The 25,702-nt window shown below is 39.6% G+C and overlaps 1 protein-coding gene across 1 annotated transcript in view; it reads left to right on the top strand.

Annotated features, from left to right (window-relative positions):
• Nucleotides 1-25,702, top strand: part of Iqcm (IQ motif containing M) — a 398,452-nt gene that overhangs the window by 9,245 nt on the left and 363,505 nt on the right. The window contains exon 3 of the mRNA XM_042054197.1: nucleotides 1,115-1,379. Coding sequence (XP_041910131.1) covers nucleotides 1,115-1,379 — 265 coding nt within the window. The remainder of the gene's footprint in view (nucleotides 1-1,114; nucleotides 1,380-25,702) is intronic.

Here is a 25,702-nt window from a genome sequence, read left to right as displayed (position 1 = left end):
AAAATTAAGAAACAAGTGGTTAAACACATCTGAAAAATTATATACTGTTATCAATATGGTTTTCTTGGCAGCATACTGTTGTGTAAGAGTGCGTGTTTGTTTCCCAGCCACCCAGACTCTGAAATAATCAGAAACTATATTATTTGCAGTACTGTTTGGCCAATAGCTTCAGCATATTTTTAGCTAGCTTTTATATCCTAAACTAACCCATGTCCATTAATCTGTGCATCACCACAAGGTCATGGCCTACAGGCAAAATTTGGGCAGACTCCAGTGGAGGCATCTGTCTCCAGCAGTGTCTACATGGCTTCTTATTGACTCCACCTTCTTTCTCCAAGAATTCAATTTAGTTTTCCCACCTAGCTATATTCTGTTAAGCCACTAACCGAAACAGCTTCTTTATTAACCCATGGCAATTAAGCATATTCACAACATACAGAGGGGAATCCCACATCAGCACAACTCCATATATGTTTAGCAGAGACAGGTTTGGGAATTTTATTGGCAATTAAGAGTTCTTAGAGGTGGCTAAAATTAATTGAATGTGAAAATTATTTTAAAATAGATTCTATTCTGAGCCTGTATTTTTTATTTTTGACATTATAATTTAATTGTAACATTATCTCCTCCCGTTCCTCCCTTGAAACTCTTTCTTTTTATGCTCTTCCCTGATCCTCTTCAAATTCATGACCTCTCTTTTCTTTCCTTTCTCCCATTCCTCTTCTTCTTAGTGCATATATGCATATATGCACCTGCAGATATATTCCTAAATACAACCTGTTCCGTCTGCATAATGCTGCTTACATGAATGTTTTCAGGGCTGACCATTTGTGTGTCTGCATTTTAACGTATCTATTTTGAGGGGGAAGTTGCTATTTTACAATTCACTTTTCTTCTGAAGTAGACAGGAACACTCACAGATGGGAACGACTTTAGAGTGTGAGCTTGACTGGTAACGGTCATGTGTACTGCAGTAAGCATCTTCTACGGCAAGACACTTGGAAAATGCAGTCAGTGAAGACATGATTTTATCTTGACAAAATTTACTCACAAAATTTACTATGCAATTATATTAAATAATAAATATTAAATTTTATTTTTATTTTATTTACAGAATAAGTCTCAAGGTACTTCTATAAACGTTTTTAAAAATAAACACCAAAAACCAAAAACTGGCAAGTTTATCCCTTTTGAGATTAAGAAAAGTGAAATCCTCAATGTCGTTAAAGAACATCGGATGGTACTCAGAAGCATTAACTATCCCAAGGACGCTTCCAAATGTTCACCTTTAACTGAGGACCCACAGCAAATTTCCTTGACGGAGCCACAGGTTTTGAATGTAAAAGAGAAGTACCAGCCTGTAGATCTTTTCACGAATGGTAAGCTTCGATAAAGAAAATCAAGAACCAACACATGAAACTTTTTACTTTCTGTGAGCTTGAAATAAGATTTCATGGTTCAGATAATGCCTAGAACTTAATATTTTCGCAGTGAAAGCTAAAGAGGTTAATCGATGGACCTTCCAACCTTTGGTCCACCATAAACTGTGACAAAAACATCCTAATGGGGAAAGAGAACTTGAGAACCAGAACTGGCTTATGTGTTTTCTATCTGCAGATTTTTTTTCTAGTACAGATTGTCCAAGAATGTCTATTTCCCCGGTACTGAGCAGCTTGTTTTCTGTTGAGAGGGATGGCTATGGCAGGTAGCCTCTATCTAAGCTCCTAAACAGAATTCCCAGGCTGTAGAGTTTTCTGTAAGGCCAACATTAGGAAACATGTATTCTCTATTAGAAGCATCCTGAAGTGGAGGGCTTGGTTTCTTTTAGGCAAAGTTGATACTGTTTTATTCATAGTAACAGCTTAAATGAATGACCTTATAGCACATTTCTAGCTACAGTAATGAAAGCTTCCTGTTAACTCAAGTATTTCTAAAATATTTATTAAGTCATTTATCTGTTTGTGGTTTTCTCACTCAACAAATATTGTCTTTTCTTATTCACTGCATGACAATTGCTGGACTAGACTTAAAAGCAAGTGTTATGAAAACATTAAGGAGTAACAGAGACCATAATGAAAAATTATCAGCAGAGATCTCACTAGAAATAGGTGTTTCTTTAGTGGTAGGTTGGGAACAGAAAGAAGCTACATTGAAGAGTAGGAGCAAAATAAATTGACCCCTAGGAGGGTGAAAGATCATGATATATGTTAGGAAATGAGGTTGGGAGGAGAGATTGGGTAGACTGAGGCACCCAAGCAGTATAGGATTTGAACCTATGCTTCATAAAAGCAACTCATGATTCTAAAGTCATGATATTTCTTTAAAAAATAAAACTGGAAACAGAGAGTCAAGGGAGAAAATAACAGCAGAGATACATGAGGAGACAAGCCGAGAATTAGCCCCAGTACCAGACCTATGCTAGGGCAGTGAAGTGAGATGTGTGATAATGGTGCACTTGAGTGTATTCTTGGGATATTAGTCCTCTCTGATTTGCCTTGATAAAGTGGTCTTTAGTAGTTGAGAGCAGAGGAAAACATACAAACAACAATGAAAGCAAACAAACCCTGTATAGTATACTCCATTACTGAATTTTCTTTGATGATTAATATATCAAAATCAATCAAATAATCAAAATATATCAAAAATATAGTAATTCATTTATTATTTTTATTCTCAATTCAGCTAAGAACATTCCCATCTTAGTTACTTTTTTATTGCTGTGGCAAACTACCATGACCAAGTCAACTTGTAGAAGAAAGCATTTAATTGAGTTTGTGGTTTCAGAAGCTTTTAGTCTATGAGCACCATATATTGGAGAGCATTGGAGCAGGCAGACAGGAATGTCATTTGAACAGTAGCTGAGAGCTTATAACTTAATCCATAAACATGAGGTAGAAAGAGCAAGAGATGTTGGAAATGGTGCTGGGCTTTTGAAATCTAAAGCTCACTTCCAGTGACATGACTAGTCCTCTAGACCCACACCTCCTAGTCCTTCCTAAACAGTTCCACCAATGGGGGACCAAATATTCAACCTTTTGAGCTTATGAAGCCATCATTCTTTTTCAAACCACCGCTCCTCACCTTCTTTCTCATATATTGTGCCTGTCAGTCCTTGAAACTATTGTTTCTTTAAATATATGTCAGTAAATTCAGATCAGAGGACTATAAGATGAATAAACAGGTTTTCTTAAATTAACAGAATAGAGTGGAGACATGAAGATGTTAAGGTTTTTAAACTAGAAATCTGAGAAGATATCACTGAGTTGAGAAAAGGATTCAGAGTATTCTGTAATCAGTTTCTGTTACTACAGAATACCTGAGTTTTGTGTGTGTGTGTGTGTGTGTGTGTGTTTGTATATGTATGTATTTCACACAGTTATGGAAGCTTCACAAACAGAAATATTATGTTTAATTAAGGCCTTAGCACTGCTTCCTAGGTAATAATTTGTATGCTGCATAATTTGGAAGGAATGAAAGCTATGTCCTATTATGGTATGGGACTTTTGAGGAGTGGCAATGTCTTAAGAGCTTCATCCTCTACCATTTGAACTTGATATCTATGATTTTGGAGGGACACAAACATTCAAACCGTTTTAGGGGAAATTTAGATAATAGGAGGTGGAGAAAGAAATGAAGGAAGCTTAAAGTATTGCATTTTTAGATCTATCAAATAGACATTCATATTGAGGTAACCATTATGAAGTTGGAAAAAGAAATATGGTAATTAAGAGAGCAGTAGATGAAGACTGAATATTAAAATCTCTCTCAATGTGAATCATCAAGGTACTGAAATTGTGTGATTCATGCAGTTGTTCAGAAACATTCATTTATTTATCACTTAAGGGATAAGGAGACAAAAGCTATACTAGTCCCAGTCTAGAAGTTCATACTTGATGCATGTAATTTATATGCTCTTTGCTGAAGTAGGGTATGTAAAACATAAGAATATAGTATGGATGATACTATAAATAGAAGGAAGCTCTGCTGCTTTAAAATCAATAGGAAAATATCACATCTGATCTGATCAGGCAGTCGAGCATGTATTCCCTGGAACTTTAAAGTGGTACAGTTTGAAAAATAGATGTTTGTTAATATAAGAAAGAAGGAACACCCTATCTATTCAGTGGACCTAATGTGCACCTGATGCTAGATGACATGAGAATGAGCATGCATCTTCAAGGGAACTGGAATCTGATTGCCAGGCCTCCTTAGCCTTATTCCCTAGGGAAAGGTGAGTGCACTATCAGCCCATTCTGCAGCCTCACAATGCAGGACAGTCAGATCCACAACCCTACTATGCAGGACAATCGTGGGCGATAGGGAGTCAAGTCAAAGCAGGAACTCAGTTTATTTATTACTGTGAATGTTAGCTTATATAGGTTAAGTGACATTGTACCTCCAGCCAATGAGAGACAGCTAAGCCCTCCCTCTGGCTGGAAGGGCATCTACCTAGATTTTACTGTCTCTCATCCCCACTTGGTGGTAGCTTTGAGAGTATCCTTCAAACTTGGGCCAGGCTTTTCTCTGTCCTACAGGCCTCAAAGTATAAGCCCTGAGATAATTTTGTGTTAACACCCCCCTTTTTGTTTTATATCCCACCCTTACCCCAGCCACCAGGCCAGAATAGCCCACTGGGAAGAGGGTACAGGTCAGGGCCACTGCTATCTGGAGTTCTGGCCTGAATACCCTCAAATTAAGAGTTCATCTGTGGGGTGAGATGTATCAAGCCTATCATAATGTACTCGAAAGGCCATGAGTTGTACCCTATTGCATCTGTTTTTGGAAAGCTAATTTCAGCCTTTGGAGAATGCATGGGTCAAAAAAGACAAATCAATAAACAAATAACCAATGGCCCAATTAGGGAAGAGATGAGTGTGGTAAGCTATGGGGACCAATTAAACCAGGTCTCATAGGGGGTCCTTGAATTAAGTGAATCAATATCTTTTCTTAACTCATCTAGGACTTTTGTAACTATGCTGGAATGGTCTGCATAGAAGCAGCATTCTTCCCCAAGTGCCCTGCAAATTCCTCCCTGTTTCATAAACAGCAAGTCCAAGCCTCTCCTGTTTTGTAAGGTTACCATTGCTAAGGATTCCAAAGACTTTTGTATAAAACATAATGCAATCTCTGTCTTTTCCAAGGTCGCTGTCAATTGTGAGTGAATTGTTCCCATTTCTTGTTGTAAAATCACCAGGAATGAGGTGACCAGGGCAGTCCTGGCCACCTCTAGTCCCATCAATGTGTTGATGGCTCAGGGCCGTTAGGGGCTCTCTCTTATACCTTGGAGCCAAGAATTATTCTTGCATGTGGTAAAGCACATGAGGGAAAATTAATGTAAGCAGGCAAGTATCATTATGCTGAATGACCAATGGGTCAGACAGGCAGGGAGTAACCCCCATCTTTTGACAGATCCAAAAATATCCATGATTTTTGTGCACCCACCATGAAGTTATAGACCCATTAGGCACATCTCAAGGGAGGTTAAAAAGAGGGTGTCTGGTATACAAGATACAAGTTCCATTCGACATCTGCCAAAGGGGGGATAGTAAGTCCCGACATCTCCCCCATTTCAGGGTTTTCTATCTACAGATATCAGCTTTATCTCGTATTTCATAAGAGCAATTTACCCCAAAGGCTTCAAACTAGGGGGGTTAGTGGCTGTAAGCAAAGTCAACAGGCCTCAGTGGCTTCAGGATGGGTAAGGTTTAAAGCCATAAAGGCCATCTTAATGGGCTCCATTAAATAATATCTAGGCAACTTAGTGAAGGATATCTTAGGGGTAGATAGTGGAGGGCGGTGGTATGTAAAGTTGAGGTATATACAGGCAATGTCCCCCATGGGCATTAGCTTGAAAGTAGACTCCAGCATCCAAGGAAGGTCCTCAGGAAGTATCTCCATTCGAAGCATGAGTATAAGGCCATGATTATATCCCTTTTGGTATAGCCTTAATCCCCACTTCTTCCCAGATGATCAAGATACATTCCTTTTCTTCCCCTGATCTGTAAACCTTAATATCAGAGGGTTACATCTAAATTGAGTGCATCTTCTATACAGGGGGTTCTGGGATGGGGTACCTGGGACACCCTGGAGATCATTATATCTCCATGTTGTTTTATTCAGTGTCCAGACCCACTCTGCTCATATCCTCAGAAAGAACAATATTAATCAGGAGCTCCCCACACACAGTTTCTAATAGGGGAGGCAGTCCGGTTGCTTCCTGGGCATACATAAAAAGGTGTCTGCAGAAAGACATGTCTCCTAAGGATATGAGTACACCCAAGATCATTAGGGTAAGATGCCTGGGGTAGGGTGCACCTCTGAGAGCCTCCACATTCAGGTCTCTATTTGATCCCTGGAATCCAGTCTTCCATGTCCCAGCTCCATTACACCAAATTGCAGAGGTCAAACATCAAGCCAGGCCACCACATCCAGAGTGTTGTCATCTGAGAAGTCTGGTTTAGTATCCCTCCAGTGCCAGAGCTTGACAAGATCCACATCACCCTCTTCTTGGTGGGGGCTTGTTGCATGGACCTTGATCCCTGTGAGAAGAGTTAACATGATTACTGCTAGGGGAGCCATATGAAATAGATAAACAGGCAACACTTTCCTCAAGGGTCAGTCTCCCTTGGGCAGTGATGATTTTTCTTTTCTTGTGTTTGAATTTAAGGGTTGTGTACCATAATCTTTTTCTTTCTTTATTGGTCATCTTGGTCTTCCCCACTATCTTGAGGGGAGGGGGGGAATTTTAAGTTATGAGCAGGTTGCCATATAGGCGTTTCTCCTCTGTTTGGAAAACATATTCATATCCTCAGCCCTGTGTCAACAAAGGATCTAGGCCCCTCCATTGATTAGTGAGAGGATCCTTCTACCTAACCCCAATGTTTCTGTAATCTATTTTGTTGATCTGATTTTTGAAAATTTAAAATATTGATAGTTAATAATGTCTTTTGCAATTGTAGATGGGGGAGACTTCTCCCCCTTTTTGTTTCATAAGGACCTCTTTGAGGTATTGGTTATGTCTTTCTACAATCGCTTGACCCTGAGGATTGTATGGAATCCCGGTGGTATGGAATATATTCCACCTCTGGAAGAATTCTTTTAATGTTTTGCTTATAAAACAAGAGCCATTGTCAGTCTTGACCTGTTGTGCAGCAAAACATTGTAAGAACTGGCTTTTGGCATGGGTTGCTGTTTCTCCTTAGTGGGCAGTAGCCCAGCATGCCTTAGTGTAGCTGGAGGAGGTGGGCTTGTTGGGGTTTCTGTCTGCCTGGTTTCCACAGTCGTTTAGCCCCAAAGAAAATCACACAGAGATCTCCATAAGTAATAAAACTGATTGGCCCATTAGCTCAGGCTACTTATTAGCTCTTGTAACTTATATTAACCCATTGTTCTAATCTATGTTAGCCACATGGCTGTGTTGTAAATGAAGTAGCAGGCCACTTCCCACCACCTTGCTCCCGGCCACCTGGCTAACTTAATCCCCAAAATAACCACATGGAAACTGTATTAATTTAAACACTGCCTCTTATTGGCTAACTCTCATGTCTTGATTCAACCCATTTCTAATAATCTGTATGTCACCATGAGCTGTGGCTTACCAGGAAAGATTCAGCATGTCTGACCTGGCAGCTTCATGGTGGGTGGCTCTCTGCCTCTGCTTCCTTTCTCCCAGCATTCTGTTCTGTCTACTCCGCCTATCCAAGCTACTGTCCTATCAAAAGGCCAAGGCAGTTTTCTTTATTCAACAAATAAAAGCAACACATAGAAAGAAGAACCTCCTACACCATGGCTCGGTACCTTTCTCAGAGGGGGCATGTTACATCCTGCTTCTTAGGTGGTCTAGGCAGGAGTAGCAGAGAGAGCTTCCTGCTTCCCAGAATACTACTGTTCTCTTTGCTTCACCTCTACTTCCTGTCTGGTTTTCCTGCCTATACTTCCTGCCTGACCAATCAGCACTTATTTAAAACATGATTGACAGAATACAGACAATTATCCTGCCCCACCTTAGAGTACATGTCTATGGTCACAAACATACATTTTAATTTGCCAAATTAAGGGTAATGTGTTACATCTCTTTGCCAGATGATATTGGATCCTAAACCTTTTGGGTTCACCCCTGGCCCTTGTAAAGGAGGGGTTACAGAGAAACTGTTGGCAAGTCTTACATTGTGAACAATTCTCTTTAATTTTGTTGTAGGAATCTGGGTGTATTTGAGTCCTCTCCAGTTAACATGAGTTAAGTCATGAAATTGGGTAGCATTTTGTGTGAGTAGAGTTGAGACCTTTATGAGACAGGCCCCTGAAGCTGCAGCATCTGCAGCAGCATTTCCTTGGACAGGGAGGTTTTGGTGTCCTCTGAGATGTTGAATATATATATGGTTTTTTTCTACCTTCTAAGAGTGATCCAAGTTGTATCATCAAGGCAGAAATAGGATTAGCATCCATTCTGAAAAGGCATAGGGTAAGTGTGTCAGTAGGTTTATCACATAAGAGTTGTCTAAATAGAGGTTTCTGGGTTCTGGGACCTCTTTTGGGCAATATATATGGCCATTATTTCCTTATATTGAGCAGATCCCCCACAAGGGAGAATTTTGGTAGTCTTTGTCTTGGTCCTCCCGCAGGGAAAACTACATAGGCGGCCCCATTCTTCCCACCATCTGTGAAAACAGTGAGTACTTGGGGCAGAAGCCTGGAGGAAAAGACTAAGGGGACTCTCCAGTGTAGTTCTTGATATAGCTTCACTAACTGGGACTTCCCAAAGTGGGTGTCCACAGTCCCCAGAAATCCCTGCAGGGTGAGACTCAATCAAGACCAATGTCTGGCCACCCATTCTAAATTCTTAATTTTGAATGAAATTATTAATTTAGAGGGATCTTTTCCATAATGTTGGAGGGATGCATCCCTGATTTTTATGATCATATCAGCTATTTGACTGAATAGAGAGTACACCTTGGGAGTGCCCCCCCAGGGTGGTTTGTATCCACTCTAGTGGTTGTGACTGTGGAACAATGGCAGCCAGCATTTTTCCCTAATAATATCCATCCTTGGATTGGAATGTTAGGATTATATCTTGCCAAAGAAGCCTGATGGAGCATGTTGATGAATTCAGTGAGTGCCTGATGGCCCTTAGGGGGCAAGGAAATGATCTCATGAGGTTGCACCCATTTTAGAAGATCATACAACACACCTAGTCTCCCAGTCTTTACAGGCAACCAGGGCCTTACCTAGTTCATTTCTCCCAGTATCTTTTGTAACTCTGATAAAGTGAGAGGCTGAGGCAATTGGGGTCCATTCACTTTGACTTGAGTGAGTGTTAATTGGGATACTAATATATAAATTGGAGGTACCTTTTGTATTTAGTTTGGGGCTATTTTAAAGCCATGTTGTTAGAGGATATCAACAATAGTGGGTACCCAGGGAGCTAGCCCAGATTCTTCCAAATGCCCAATGATTAGATCATCAATATAAACATATAGGAGGGTAATATCTTTGTCAAAATAAGGACAGAGGATACTATACAAATACTGTTGGCAAAAGGCCAGACTATTGGCCATCCCATATAGGAGAATAGTTCATTCATATCTTTTGTCAGGTCGAAAGGAGTTAACTGTAGGAATGGAAAAGGCATACTTCGCAATCCTCCTCATTGAGGCTCAGATAAAAAAATAGAAAACCACTTGCAAATCAACCTTTAAACTAGATAGGAGGGTATTGGTTGGCACCCCTTGTGGCAGCAAGGGCAGGGAGATGGAAGGGCTCCCTTCCGCACCTTGGTCTTATTGCCCTTTTGTGGGCTATCCCTCTTAAAATTCCCCAGTTGACTGCATAGGAAATATTTCCCAGGTGTTTGGTTTTGTTGTACAGCTGCCAGGGCTTGAGTAATAGAAGAGGATAGAGTATAAATCTGGGCCTGAAAGGCCGCCACAAGAGTCTGGTTGGTATGTGACTGGGCCCCGACATTCTGCGGTGCCACAACCCATTGACTCATGGACCCTTCCCTAAGACCAGCACAAGCCATCCTAATATTTTAGTTCATACATTCCCAGACTAGGAGTTTAGTAATTTGGTCTCTAAGCCCAACGGGAGGTAATTTCCTCTCAAGGCTGGTCTGCACATGGGCAATAAAGTCTGGAAGTGGCTCCCACAGTTTTTTCATTGTGCCAGCTATAGGTGGGTCCCTCCTCTGGCTTGGCCCAGGCCTCCAGGTCTGCTTGTCTAACTTGGTCCTGATAAAGAGCCACAGTTGTAGCTTGTTGGACCCCAGTAGAAAAGCCTTCCCCTTACCAGTTAGCATAGGATAAGTGATGGGAATTGGGGGGTCGGCTGTTCTATTGAACTCTGCCCTAGTGTGACAGGTCTCCTTAAAAAAAGGGCATCCATTTAACATATTGGGATCCCCCCAAGGGTGGCCTTAGCCAGATCATACCAGTCCTTGGGGACACAAGAATGGTAGACTATGTCCTGAAGGAGAGTCATGTCCCAAGGGAGTTGGGGCCATCGACCACTGCCTTCCTCAATTCTTTCAGCTCCTTAGCTTCCCAAGTATACCAGGCTAGGGTATGATTAGGATGGGGGCAACATTGGCCAGGAAGACATGGGGTCCGTAAAACTTAGCCCTATAGGCCTTGGAATAATTAGGGTTTGGATCCCCAGGAGGCTCCGCACCACATTCCTCTGTGTGGAAGTCCCAACTTTGCAGTCTCTTCTGGAGGCTAGAATATTCATTTCCTCCTGGCATTGATAGAACCCCATTATTTGTCCCATTCCCCTCTCCCATTTTATCCTTTCCAGGGTGGCTGGGGGCATAAGGAGGTGGCTGTTCCTTGTCACAGGCAATATCTACTCTCCTTTTTGTTTTGACCCTGCCTTCCACATTCCTTCCCTCGGGACTGCTCTTCAGTAAATTGCACCCATTTTTGTTCTTCCCTGTCATCTGACTCATTTTTTTCCCATTCTTTTGGTTAATTGGTTACTTTTGGATTCTTCAGACCTCTCCCAATCTTTCTCCTTTTCCTGATCCTCTCCTGTCTCCTTCTCCCCTGCCATTCTAGCCAGTTGGTTATTTTGGGATTCTTTAGATCTCTCCTGGTCTCTGACCTTTTCCTAGCCTCCATTGGGGGAGGCAAAGCAGCAGGGTGAAAACATGCCTTAAGGACCGCAATAGTGGGATAGAATCCCAATGGTGGAGGTATATCAAAGTGTTTTTCTCTTTCTCTGGCCAGAGTCTCCACATGCTTCCACATGTCCCATGAGAAAAGATTTCCAGTGGGTACTCAGGGGGCCAGGGTAATTATATCCTCCCATGCATGGATTGCATTGTGGTCTGACAATTCCAGGCTTTGGGAGAGTAGCATATATCTCAGTGTATGTGCTGTGTCATTTTTTTTGTGTGAAGTAACCATTGTGGGGTCCCACTCACCTTGACCGACTGCTTAGCCCTGGGACCGGTTGAGCCTCACTTTCTGGCACCAGTTGCCAGGCATTCTTAGCCTTATTCCCCAGTAAAAGGTGAGTGTATGATCCACCTGTTCTGTAGCCCCACAACGCAGGACAATCAGATGCGATAGGGGGTCAAGTCAAAGCAGGAACTTAGTTTATTACTGTGAGCATCAGTTTATATAGGTTAAATGACATTATGTGACACAGGGGTACCTCCAGCCAATGAGAGTTAGCCAAGTCCTCCCTCTGGCAGGAGGAGTATCTACCTAGTTTTGAAACTATCCTTCAAACTCGAGCCAGGCTATTTTCTGTCCTTCTGGCCTCAAGGTACAGGCCTTGAGATAATTTTGGCCCAACATCTGATGATTAGGGGGTCTTAGAAATGACACTAGATGGTAATGAACATTGAACTTTAACTGCAAAGTAAAGTAATAATCCAAATACTTTCAATAAAAACTGAAGTTGGAATGTTTACAGGCATCAGAGAAGGGGATGTGGTGTATTTTAGACATGTAGACTAGTAAGGAGAGATTACTTCAGTTACAGTAGGACAGCTTCAATTAAGATGGTAGCACTTGGGGTTAGACATGAGAGGGAAGATTCTGTAGATGTCAGGGGGCAGAGTGATCTATTAGTCAACAGAAAAACAGAGAATAAGAACGAGGGCAAGTGCTGCATCTCTAAAGATTTCTACCGAGACAGCATGATGCCCTTTATGTAAGTGGTGTATGTAGGAACACATCTTATGTAATGGTAGACCCACTACCAAGGATATGTAGATCATGTACTACTAAGTGTTGTAGTTCCAGGTAAAGAAGCTCAGAGATAGCATTATATTAGTGGTTCTGTTTGCCTTTAATCATTAAGGCAAAAAAAAAAAAAAAAAAAAAAGAATAAATTGAACCAAGAAAAATACTATCATGTTTGCAATAAGAAATCAAAGTTTGGAACTTTGGTTTTGATCTAAATCTCCAACAAGAATTATTATTGCAGCAAAGAATCTAATAAGGATGTGCCTTTCATAACCCACCCTATTGGTGAGATAATCCAAAGCAGTCACCATTGACAGACTAAAGCAAGGGCTAAGAAAATAAAGTATGCTTTAGAACCATGAATGAAAAGAGAGTTTGAATGAGGTTGTTGGCATGTAGAATTAATTGGAAGCAAATAGATCAGAAATATCAATTTTAAAAGAAAATTCCTTTACTGAATAAACTATGAGCTTAGGTTTAATTGTGTGTTGAAAATGTAAAATAACCTGCAGGAAGTGAACTGAACAACTTGTGTAGCCTCCAGCGAGGATAATAGCAAGAGGCAACTGGGGAGTCAGTCAAATACTTCCCAGGGGACATTAGGAAGAGAGTGACCCCTAGAAAGAACTTCCCACCCACAGCAGGCTCTGCACCTTCTATGGAAGTGACTGCTGTGTCTGCTTTCCTCTTTCACTAGTGGAGGTGTCCCTGTGTTTCCATTGCATGCTGTGTGCTCTGTGGAAGAAGGCAGGAACTTTTGTACATGGTTCTCACAAAACTAGGCCACCCGGAGCCACAAGTCAATCTGATAGTGACGCTAAAGCATCAGATAAGGACTCAGAGCTGAATGTCAAGCCTCTGAAAACTCCAGGTTGCTTCCTTGTGGTGAAAAAGCATTTTCTTTCAGGGATGAAGAATTAATGATTTTTGGTGTCCAGAAAGACAGACTGGAAGGGACTGGTAGATACTCACCAGATAATATCTTTTTCTTCCTTGGTACTCATCTGGAATAAATTTCTTCAACTTTTTGTAGTTAGATTGTGCTAGATGACAGTTAGAAGTCAAGGGATAATGCTGAGATGATGTATACCAATAAAATCCTGTGTCCTCCCAGTGAGACTCCCTACATTTTCAACCATGAAACCTCCTTTTAAATTTTCTTACAATGGTTTTACTTATGTGATGATGGTACTAAGAGTTTAAATATTTGATTAGCAATGTTTTGTTCAGAGATTCAGATTCAGACACAGGTCAGTACAGAAACTATATAGGTGAAAAAAATTAGACCTGAATTATATTCTTAGAACAATATTACAACAGGCGGATAAATAAATGTCAGTTACATAATCACATGTGCACAATGAAAGAGTGTAACAATAGAGTTAGACCAGAGGGTGATATTTGAGCTAAGGTGTAAGAAATGAATACTAATAATTCAGATAAGTAGCAGGATGCTCTAGGCAATGGGGCAAACACACAAGAGCTTTTAACATGGAAAACAAGATAAACTCTAAACTGAATTAAACCAACCAAACAAAACTAATGTAGCTTCATTTCAATGATGAGCTGGGGCATTATTGACACAGGATCTTGTAACAGCTGATATGCTGGCAAATTATTAGCAATTGTCTGAGGTGGGGAGGGAGGAAGCCCTATGGTTTGTAGCATTTGTTGGTGTCAATGACAGAAATACTCCAGTGTGTTCTCACGCACGACAAGAGATATATGGAGATATGAATGGATCTGCTCTCCCGGGCAGACAGGAGCTCACTTCAGCATAACACTGTATGTATGCTGTTCTGTCAAATGCTTTACATATACCACTTGAAGTTAGATTGCCTCGCTTCCTGTTTCAGCCATTACAGATACTTTTGTGATGACTGCATTCAGTTACAGGCCTTCGGAATCCTACCTGCTTAATTTAGCATCAACATTTGGCAACCAGGGGAGAATTTGGTGTTGATGGGGGAATGTTTTCTTCTTTCTTCTAGAGCAAAGGGATAGCAATAATATTCCACAAGCTTCTCACATGGTTAAGCAACCATATTCCTTAAAGAATGGTTAACTTACAAAAGACTCTTATGTTAACTCTCGCATTGTGCTTATTTTGCCTTCTTTGTTCCTATTTCCGAAGACCACTGCATTAAAATTTTGATTTAAAATTATCTTAAGGACAGAATGTGTCAGTGTTTGTTGAGAGATGAGATGTGGGTGTGTGAGGGAAACAGACATTCAAGGATGAACTTTTGCTCTTGTCATGGGGAACTTCTGATGCATAGTCCACAAGGCCTTAAATACAAGTTGTGTTGTAGATGTATCAGCTGAGACTGAACTCCACAACTTGGCATTCGGATTGGTTGTCATTTTCTGTAACGATCTCCTAATGTAAAGAGAAGTTTCCTTGATGAGGGGTGTGAATGATACTTATTTGGTGGTGTGAGGACACTCATTTAGAATGTAGTTAGGGATTGTGCTGATTATAATTATTCATTAAGTGGTTCTCAAAGGTTCTTCAAGATTATGACTTCACTAACCCTGAGGAGTTGACTGGGTTTGAACAGGTTTTAAGACCAATCAGAGAGTTGTTGGTTACTGCCACGTTGTGTGTGCCACTGTTGCACTCTTAGAGTTCTTGTGCCATGCTGATTGTGTTGTGGTTCTTAAGTGTATCATAGATGGACAGGACTGCTAGTTGCCTTCCTCTTTCAGAAGTTTTCATGGTGTCTTTTAGTACCATGAAAGTTTGGCTGGATCCTCTGGGCCCTGTGTGGGCATGTAGGTTTTAATGGGCACAAACCAACTTAGGATTTGGATATGATTGGTACAAGGAGGCATTTAGATATCCAAATCATGATGTTGAAGAGTTTTTTTTCCCTTAAGTGTTGACTCATAGGATTGAGTCTGTTAATGTATTTCCTACTTTGCTTCTGTTGCACTCTGTATATTTGGCTTACATTTCTAGATTTCATTTCACCTCTGGGAGCAGGCAGGTCAGGAACTTCAGCAGAATCAGTGAGGGCTGTTGGCTAGTTTCTCACAAGTGTATGCTTCTTTAGCTTTCTTGTGCATTCCAGAAAATGGCATCACCCACATGAACTGGGTCCTCCTATATCAATTAGGAAGTCAAAACAACCCCTCAGACAGATCCACAGACCACTTGAGAAAGGCAATATTCAATCAAGACTTTATTTTTGTAGGTGAGTCTACTGTATCAAGTTGACAGTTAAACTAGGCCAGGTATAAACCAGTATTTCCCAACAGAAACACGAGTCAAGAATCAATACTGAAAATATTCTTGGAGCCCCTTAAAATATTTAAAACAAGTTTAAAATGTTTTAATAATATTCTTTATGTATCTACGATATTATCTCAGTAGTCAATACAGAAATTATTGAGGTACTTTACTATTTTTCACATTAGGTGCCATCCATATAAGAAAATTATAGAAATTCAATTCCTAGTGCAACAGTTAAAATTAGGACCTTTGATGAGTAATTAGACAATAGGCAGCTCAAGCTTATAATGGAAACAATAGCAGTAATAACAGATCTTGAGATTGTGTGTTCCATCTCTCATTCATTCATTTTCTTTGCCATTTTGCCTTTCTTCCATGGCATGATATAGCAAGAAGTCCCCACTATACTCCAGCCCTTAAATCTCATTCTTCTTAGCATATAGAGCTGAAAAAAAACCATTTATAATAAATTACCCAGTTGTGATGGCTAGTGCTCCCTGTCTAGTTGACAGGGTCTGAATCAAAGTGGTAAGAGGTTACCAAGATCAAGTGGCCTTACCTGGGACTGATTTATTCAATCTGATTAACTGGGTAGTCTTTCATTATTTACTGGGATTGAGTCTGGAATACATAGAAAGTAGGAACTTGACTAAGCACACAAGCCATCCCAGTCTCCTCTTGACTTGGCTTTCCCCGTGTGATTATTCTTACTTACCCTACAACCTGAGCCAAAATAAATTCTTCTGTCCTCAAGTTGCTTTTATTGCCAGGATATTTTCACAGCACCAAGAAAATTAACTGAGACAGCAATCGTAAAGACTCATTATAGCTGCACAGAATGGACTACGACAATTTTCAAAAAAATGTTTTCTATACAACCTTCACATTTGACTAAACACATTATGTGTTGTCAATATCTAAATTTAGTGTTTATTTACCAAATGACATGAATATATAGGATGTTCCTCTCATAGACTTTGAGAGGGTCATATAGGGAATAAACAAAGGTGGAAGGAATCTAAGGACCAAGCCTCAGGGAATCAGAAGAGTTGTTGCAAAGGAGTAGGAAAGAGCAGCTGTGAGGGAATTGGGAGGGCATGAAGAATGTTATTCATGATTCTACAAGGGAAGAAAATGCCTCAGAGGGCCCAGAATAGATGACCAAGAGTCCTAGGATACAGATAAGAGCTTGGGTATTGATATAGGTAGATAGGCAGGTTAGAGGAAATGAATTTCAAAATGAGTTCTTCCCTTGAAGATAACATAGGATCAGAAGTAACAGAGTTTAGAGAGACCAGGAGGGGGTCAGTCTGGCAGAGGCATAGTATGGCAGAGTATGAAAATGAACTGATAATGCTAAGTTTTATTTTGATAGGAAAGAGACAAGATATGAAAGTTTCTACAAGGAGACTAACTTCATAGAGCCCCAGAGCATGAGGGATGGATGGGAAGAATTTGCTGGAGCTGCTGGAGAGCTATGCCCTTAAATTAGAGTTAGGGAGGAAGGTGGGGGACCTGGTGGAGGATACAGTGAGAGCCAACTTACCTGATGACAAGTCCTAAGATCTTTAGGGCATCGTGGAGAGTTTATGGCAGTGTGAGGAAGGAGGAAAGACTATGCTTCTGTAGAGATGGAGGTAAAATGTTAAGAGTAACAAAAATAGTTGTGAGTGTCTGGTAGGGAGAAGATGAAAAACTCATGACAGCAATGATCTTGGGAAGACATTTCTCTCTGGCAGTTTATTTGTACACAAGAGATTAGGAGTGAGGCGTGTGAGAAGGGAGTGAAGCATTTGTCAGAGTCCAAACAGTGATCCCCCAGGGCATCTCATTACAGGCTCTGTGGACATCAGGGCATTTGACTCAGAGCCTTTGTACGTGTCCTGCCAGGTAGCACTGATCGTAGGACTGATGTGTGAGTTAAAATTGCGGTTCATTTGTCAAGGCTCTTATCTCAAAAATTATACATTAGGTCTGTACCTTGGATCCATTTCTTAAATGTATTTCTAATCTTCATTTCAGGGTGACTGGAAATGTAATCTAAAATATCAGTGGCATTAATTTCAGAACTTGATTAAAGTTTGTGAGATTAAAAAGAGAAAATCTGTTTTAGTACTTGTACTCTACTCAGGCTGACAAATTTTGTTGCATTTTCTTCTGAAAATAGGAGTATCTATGTGCGAACATGCTAAACATTTCTTTGAATTTGATCCAAAGATATCAAGTTTTTTAAAATGCTGTGACAATTATTATATCAAATAGTTATAGCAAATATGTTCTTTATACTTGACTTTTTTCTTAATAGAGTAAAATCAGGAAAAATATGAACTGAAGTTCTCTTTAAGCTTATAGATTCTAAAGTACTGATTAACCAATTCCAATTGTGATTTTTCCAACAAGTTATGACTCAATTATTTTAGAATTTTGAATGATAGATTATCAAATTAATGAGTGTTAGAAATTGGAGATATCATGAAGAAATCCATTTTGTAAATACTACTTTTAAAAACAGCATGAAGCAGATAGTGTATATGTATTCGTTCTCTTCTTTGGGAATAAAGGTATATAACTTTACTTTTGGGTTAAATTTTACGACGGAATAACTGAACTTTGTGACATTTAATGATATTTATGAACAGAACACATGCATCTAGGGTTAATACTTGTCTTAAAGTAGTTTGAAAGGAGACATGTGTGAGAGAGAGAGAAGGGAGGGGAGGGAATTCTGTTCTGAGGTGTATATGTGGAGGTAGCTGGAAATGTGTAGACCTTGTGAGCATGTATGTATTCTTTGGTTACCAAGCCACAAATGGTTTCCTTTACACATGCAACGAAGGCATATGTACTTAATAATGTTTTCCTTCAGGTGTTATTAAGTGCTGCATTTATAGAAAGCAATAGTGAAATCTCTAAAGAAAAATGGCTTTGTTTTGTGCTTATTTCTGTGGCTACAGTTACAACAACTTTTCAGTGTTTTGATCAATGATGTTTATAAAATATCCCATTCTCTATTTTAATGACTTCTAGAACACATGTGATGGTAGCAAAGTGTTAAAACTGTTTTTTATATTTATTTCTACAAAATTATTTGGCAGGATTTAAGTCTGGGATCCATGACAATTTCTTAGAAAATAGAAACAAGGATATTCTTTCAGTTAGGTAGAAAATTATTTAGCATCACAACACAATTTGATCTTTGAAGCTTTCAAACTTGGAACTACCTCTCTTTTCATAGAGGCAGTCCCTTGTTGCTGACTTTCTAATGAAGAGGTGAACTCTGGATACCCTTGGGAGATGCTCACACAAAGAACTGTGACCCTGCTTCTAATTCTCAATTTGGTTTCTTGCTTCTTCTCATTTTTCTTTATGGAACTTCCTTCCTTCCTTCCTTCCTTCCTTCCTTCCTTCCTTCCTTCCTTCCTTCCTTCTTTCCTTCCTCCTTCCTTCCTTCCTTCCTCCCTTCCTTCCTTCTTTTCCTCCTTCCTTTCCTTTCCTTCCTTCCTTTTTTTCTTTTTTCTTACTTTGCATTAGAAAGGACCTACAAAGAATTCTTAGAATTCTTAGTAACTGGATGAAATCACATAGCTTCACAACACACATCTGGATCACAGGAATCTCTATGCCCTTCCTCTCTTCACACTGTATCTTTGAAACAGATGGGTACAGGATGAGGATGTGAATAAAACAGGAGATTTATTGCCTTTCTGTAATAGGGTTTCTTATGTGAAAACTTTTGATACAGTTACAGGATCTTAAATATGGACATTATAAGAATTTAGAAAAAAAATCTATTAATTTTTTAACCCACTTTCTTCTAGTAATTCTAATTTTATTAACCCAGAAAATCCCGGAATAAAGTGCTTGCAGGTTGTCTGATTACACTTGCTCTATGTTTTTCACAGGTTGAGAAGAGTTAAGAACTTTGTCTAGTGTTTTACAAGGGGTTAATGTCACAGCATGAGTTTTAGATTAATATCAACTTTTGAGGAAGTAAAATGGTAGTTTCTTAGATATGGTTTCTTATTTGTAGTGACAGCCTTCTTTAGTGAAGGATACTGGCCTCACTGGCTCCTTGATTTGGGGATGATTGCCTACAGATTTTGGAGAGTCTAAGTTTCTACTGTTTATGTCACCGAGTTACTAGCAAACTTGTTATAACAGGCATTAGGGTACTAGTTCAGTAGAGTTTTAAAAGTAAACTTCAGTTTTAGATTTGACTTTTTAAACATATTTTCCTTGTTAGGGTAATTGTAGAACCATGACTAATGGGCCAACGATTTCAACCTTTACTTCCCAATCACGTTTTGTGCCACAGCTATACTGAGTGCCTAGTTGGGGTTACGAGGGATGTAGAATTTTAGGATAGCAGAAATGACCTTCTATTCTCTTCAAAAGTGTAGACAGTAGAGGGGGGCTTGAAAGGAGGTAACAAACAAAATTATAATAAATAATATCACCCTTTAAACCCCCGAATTTGGAACAAGTTGAATTGGGAGCATAGAGAGCTGAAAATATTTGCTTTATTATAGAAATAGCAGAAAGAGTGTGGTTTGGACAAGTGGCTCTATGACTTATCCACTGCCTCCTCATTGTAGGCTAGTTGGGTTCATAGTCTCATTAACCAGTCCATTTGTCTATCTGCTAGATCACACCCTCTTTTCTCCTTTTCCTTGTAGGAAGAGAGGGTATATAAATATGCATTTGCTACAGGTTGTATAAATTCCTAATTAAAAGGCCATCATACAAAAAGTAACTACTTATAGGCACTGGAGAGTTGTCTATGATTGCAGGTTACATATATTTTAGGGAGTTTGGAAAAGGAGTGTCCATAAACTGGTTGTTAAGGTCATTAAATCTTTTAGTGAATGACAAATTACCTCGAGGCAATGCTGGGCACTTTGAGAGGGTCAAAGAATACATTCCATAAAGCACTTTTCTCAGTGACTTATATGTAGCTGAGAACCCATAATCATCCTGTCCTACTGTCTGGAATTTTTCAGCCACACCATTAATATTTATATTTCTTTAACCTCTCATACACAAATCTCATTAAATGCTAATTGGTAAATAATGAAATGTTAACTTTTAATATTTGAAGCTGAATTTATTAGGATTTTAGTTGTCTATAGAAAAATGCTGTAGTGAGAATTTTGTATGTTTAAATAAAAATAAGCAGGGCTAAATTAATTGATTTTTCTTTTTTATTCATTTTTAAAGTTTATTCAGTTTTAAAGTTTAAATAGTACATTAGCCAAATATCAAAATAATAGATCCCAGTATAGCATTTCCATAAATTGGTATTCTGTTTCTACTAATTTTCATATAGGATTCTAAGAAACATTTGAAAATCAAAGCATGTTTCTTTGATTGCCTCCTCTCTGCAGTGCAGAGTAATTAAACTTTCTCCCTTCCAGATAATTTTAACAACATGGTTAGACCTTGGGTCCTCATAGTAAGATAAAGTTCTGACCATGGAGACACCTTATAACAGAGCCTGCAGACAAGTGTGGCTTTGGTGCAATGTGTTGAATGAGACACACAACCTTAAGCAAGACATCTTCTTGTGAGATAAAGGATCAAATAGTTTAGCACCTATTGTGTTAAATCGGAGTGTTCTTGGATTTATAAGAATATATGACTTAGCTTCTAATTTTGTAATTTAGGAGACATCCAGTAGAAAATAGTGCTGATATTAAAAAGTTAATTGTTTTTTGTTAGTTATCATTATTATTGACAAATCTTGGCCAGCCAGTATGTATATACACTTCCTGCTTCTTCCTCCTGATGAGGTTGCTTATATATACCCTGTTACACTTAGTTTATAACAGACTATACTAGAAGAAGTTACTTTTTTTCAGGCTAAATATACCTTAAAAGGAAAAGAAAAACCTTTCCTGGTAGTGCTGTACAGCAGAGGGTTGACGGAACAAGCAGCAGACGTTCTGTTTGGGAAGTAGCTTCATATGCTGTCCATCAACCATCATCTTAGACAAATGGGTGAGGAAGGTGTTCAGTGCCATTGGGAGCAGTGTCAGGTATCCTTGATTAGCTCCAAGGATTCTTCCACAAGTTTAGTTTGCTTCCATATTTCCTGCTACAAAATCATTCTTTTGGGCCCAGGTAACTTACTTATCTTGTTTGCATTTATACTTCAATAGCTAATTAGCAGAATTATAGTCTCACTGAGAAGCTAATATGCTAGACATTATTAAAGGTAGTATGTTATTAATATGTTTACCAGTGTAACTGAATGCCTTAAAATCAACTTAAAGCAGAAAAGACTTACAGTTCAGGGGTTTAACCCATGGTGGCTGTTTCAGGGATTAACCCATGGTGGCTGTTTCAGAGATTAAGCCATGGTGGCTGTTTCAGAGGTTTAACCCATGGTGGCTGTTTCAGAGGTTTAACCCATTTTGGCTGTTTCAGAGGTTAACCCATGGTGACTGTTTCAGGGGTTCAACCCATGGTGGCTGTTTCAGAGATTCAACCCATGGTGGCTGTTTCAGGGATTTAACCCATGGTGGTTGTTTCAGGGGTTAACCCATGTTGGCTGTTTCAGGGGTTAACACATGGTAGCCATTTTAGAGGTTTAACCCATGGTAGCCATTTTAGAGGTTTAACCCATGGTGACCATTTCAGGTATTAAACTCATGGTGGCTGTTTCAGGGGTTAACCCATGGTGGTTGTTTCAGGGGTTAACCCATGGTAGCTGCTGCTAAAGAGGTTAACACATGGTGGCCATTTTAGAGGTTTAACCCATGTTGACCATTTCAGGTGTTATCATGGTGGCTGTTTCAGGGGTTAAGAGCGATAGCTGTTTCAGGGATTAACATGTCAAGGCTGTTTCAGGGGTTAACCAGTCGAGGCTGTTTCAAGGGTTAACCCATGCTGTCTGGTTCCCTTGTGTTGTGGGGCTTGTGGTTAGTCGGGGACATGTGGAAGAAGAATTCATGAGAGAGCAATGTTCTCTGCAAGGCTGTCAAAACACATGGGGATAGGAAGCACCTGGACAAAAATCTCCCTGACCAAGACCTCAGTATACTGCCATCCTCCAACTGGAAGCTTCTTTCCAAAGCTCCATCATCTTCCTGTGGTCCTTTCTGATTGTGACTCTATAAATGGACTGAAGCATTGATTGGGCAAGAGCTCACATAGTCTAATCACGTTTCCGTACACCCTGATGTTCACATCAAAGCATGTGCTTTACTGATCCTTTAGGCAATTCATAATTCAATCAAAATGACAATAATTATAATTATCAAAGAGAGGAAGAGATTCCTGAGTTTCATGTTAGACTGTGTATGACAGTTACTACACAGACTAAAGAGAAGCATTCTGACCACTGTTTGGTATAAAACAGCTGTCATCTATCTGATCTATTCAGCACCGAAGGTAGGTTTTTGTTTCTCTGCCCTCTGTGGATGCTTCCAACATGATTCTATCACAGTATGTGTTTTCTGGCATTTCTTCTGAATACCAAGAAACTGGAATCCAAGGATGTAGTAGTGCCTGAAGTCTGTAATGTGCTACATTGATCTTCCCTTGTCTGAGCTGGTGTGGTTCTGAAGCTGCCTCCAAATCAGCCTTTGAAGCAGCCCATTGTAAAATTCTTCTGATTTTGGTCTCAGTGCTCTTAACGAATCAAATTTTTGGGGGGTATTTTTTCAACTTTTTCAGAAGCCCAATGAATGTTTTGACTTTATTTAGTAATGACAGTTCTGAAAAATCTCTTATATAGTGACTGTTTCAAACACATTTTTTTATTGCCACACCCATGATACTTCTAATGTGACCGAGTTCATGGAAGAGTCTAACAACTTTTGTGGTTTACAGCCATACTTTACTACTATATATTTAAGTACTGTCTAAAGATAGAGTGAAATATTTGGTTAATAAGCTTGTACATTAGTGACCTTTACTTTTGTATTTCTCCCTGAAAGTCTGAAAATACACTGATCAAATTAGAAAATGATTTTGTCTTATAAAACTGAAAAATCCTTCCACTTTTTACTTAGACACCAATTAATAGAAACTAAGGTTGACCAGCTAAAAAGTAGTTGATATTGAGCATCTGTTAATTATCTAGTAATACATCAAGCCACATGTCACAGTTAGCTGTAGTAGTCAACTTGATCCAACTGGGAAGAGGGTACCTCAGCTCAAGAAATGCCTCCATCAGTTGGCCTTTGGGCATGACCATGGGGAAATTTTTTTGATTGCTTGTTAGCACAGGTGGGCCCAGCCCACTGTGGTTAGTAGGACCCCTGAGCAGGCAGACCTCACCTGTATAAGAAAGGTAGCCCTAGCAGAGCAGGGGAGCAGAGCAGCTGGGCAGTGGAGCTGGCTGAGCAGAGTGGAATGCGGGGTGGTGCTGTGAGGCGGAGCTGTGGAGCGGAGCAGCTGAATGGTGCTGCAGAGCAAGCCCCTTCCTTATGTCCTTTTGCCTTGGTTTCCCTTGAGCATGGACTGTAACTTATGAGCTGATATAAGCCCTCCTCCCTAAGTATTTTTGGTTATGATACTTATAATTTCAACAGAAACTAAACTAGGACACCATGTGCTACTCAAATCTTGCAAAATATACATACTACTAGTTCTGCTTTGCAGATAAGAATGGTGAGCAAAGTTTTCTCACCATCAGAGAAATGCTCAGGCTCTCACTCATGGTAAGCACAGAACCAAGGTTTGAGGTCTTTCTGTCTCTAAGGCAATCTGTGCTCCACCCTTGCCAAGGGACTGAGAACTTCAGGGTGCTCAGGCTGATAGTCTTCTTCATGCTTTGGGAGTGGGGATGTGGCAAGGAGATCTTTTCCTAAACTGTTGGGATGTTAAGAACTTGCTTTTATTCTACCTTAGTTTGCCGCAGAAAACTGAGTTACTGCTCGCTGCTTGGAGTCTATTTTATTTTTCTTAAGGAAGACAAGCTTTCAGAAGAGATGTGACATTGAAAGCAATATCGTTCTTAGGTAACATGATAGCTATGCAAGCTATGCAAGCACAAGTCCCCTGTGTGCTACAGCATGTGAACTGTCCTGGTTCTTCTAACAGTGCTCCCAAGTGGCAGAGTCATTTTCAGTAGGTCCTAACAGAAGTGGCCTGTGGGTCTGGAGAAAGCACGGCAGGAGTGCTGATGTCTGGGAAGATGCCAGTGTGGTAGTGAGTGTTGCCGCTCCCTTTTTAGGACACACACACACACACACACACACACACACACACACACACACAGATGAATTTCAAAAATTGTATCAAAAAAAATATAAAAATGGTTTGTCTCTGTGTGGGGGGTTGTATGTTATGGTTCTATGGATTGGAGAGATCAAGAAGTCCCAGGAAACTCACTTTATAATAAAAGTGGAAGAAAGAGCTGGTATTTCACAGCTGCTTTAAAGGGTAGAGTATTAGCTTTGGGATAAATTCTGACAGACATTTTGTTTTTCTCCTTTATTGTGAAAATGATGGCCTTTTCTCATTGTGTCCTGAGAGTCTTCTATCAGCCCAGTGTTTATTTATGGGAGCATAGAATGTTTCCTTGAAACATCAGGGATGTGGCAGAGATAGATTTTCTGAAAAGGAGGTGCAGGTGCAGTTTTCTTGCTAGCCAAACAGTAACAACCTGCCCTAAATGGCCATAAAGGTGTTTCCATGTTTCTGGTGAGGGTCTGAGATGGAACTGTCTGAGTTGCTAGAACTTAGGAAAGAGACTTTTTAAAATTCTAGGACTCACTGCAAGGCCTTGGGTTTCTATTACCCAGGGCATTTCTTGCTTGATCTTTAACTTTTAAAAATTTTAAACTTGTTTAAAGGCAAAAAGGGAGAACAGAGTCTGGAATGCAAGGTTGTTTAGATCTGCTGACTTTATTTGTGAGACTAAATACATTTAGATAGTTTTAGGACTTTCACAATAAAATCAAGTGAGTAACTTTTCTAGTCATTTATTTTCTTTAGAAATGTAATAATCTAGATCATTAGACTTTGATCAATTTTTTCTAGAATAAACTCTCAAATTATTGATCTTTATCAATTATAATAATTTTATTTGTAGCAGTAATAAGAAATTGAACATTTTTGTGGCTTTCCATTGATTTTTTTTTAAAAAAAATATTGAGTGAATTTCAGACATTTCTTATTTTTTGCATTTGTAATCATGAACTAAACATGCATTTTAGGAAAAACCAAATGGTTTCTTCTGTAGCAGTAGAGGAGGGGGAGTAGCAATAAGCTGCAGAATGTGAGTATTCAAACCAGGGTGGCGTTCGATACATGCATGATAACTGAC

Source organism: Arvicola amphibius, chromosome 15 (genome assembly GCF_903992535.2).
Source record: "Arvicola amphibius chromosome 15, mArvAmp1.2, whole genome shotgun sequence".
Taxonomy (NCBI): Eukaryota; Metazoa; Chordata; class Mammalia; order Rodentia; family Cricetidae; genus Arvicola; species Arvicola amphibius.
The sequence above is the reverse complement of the archived record's forward strand: the minus strand, read 5'-3'. Positions and strand labels throughout refer to the sequence as shown.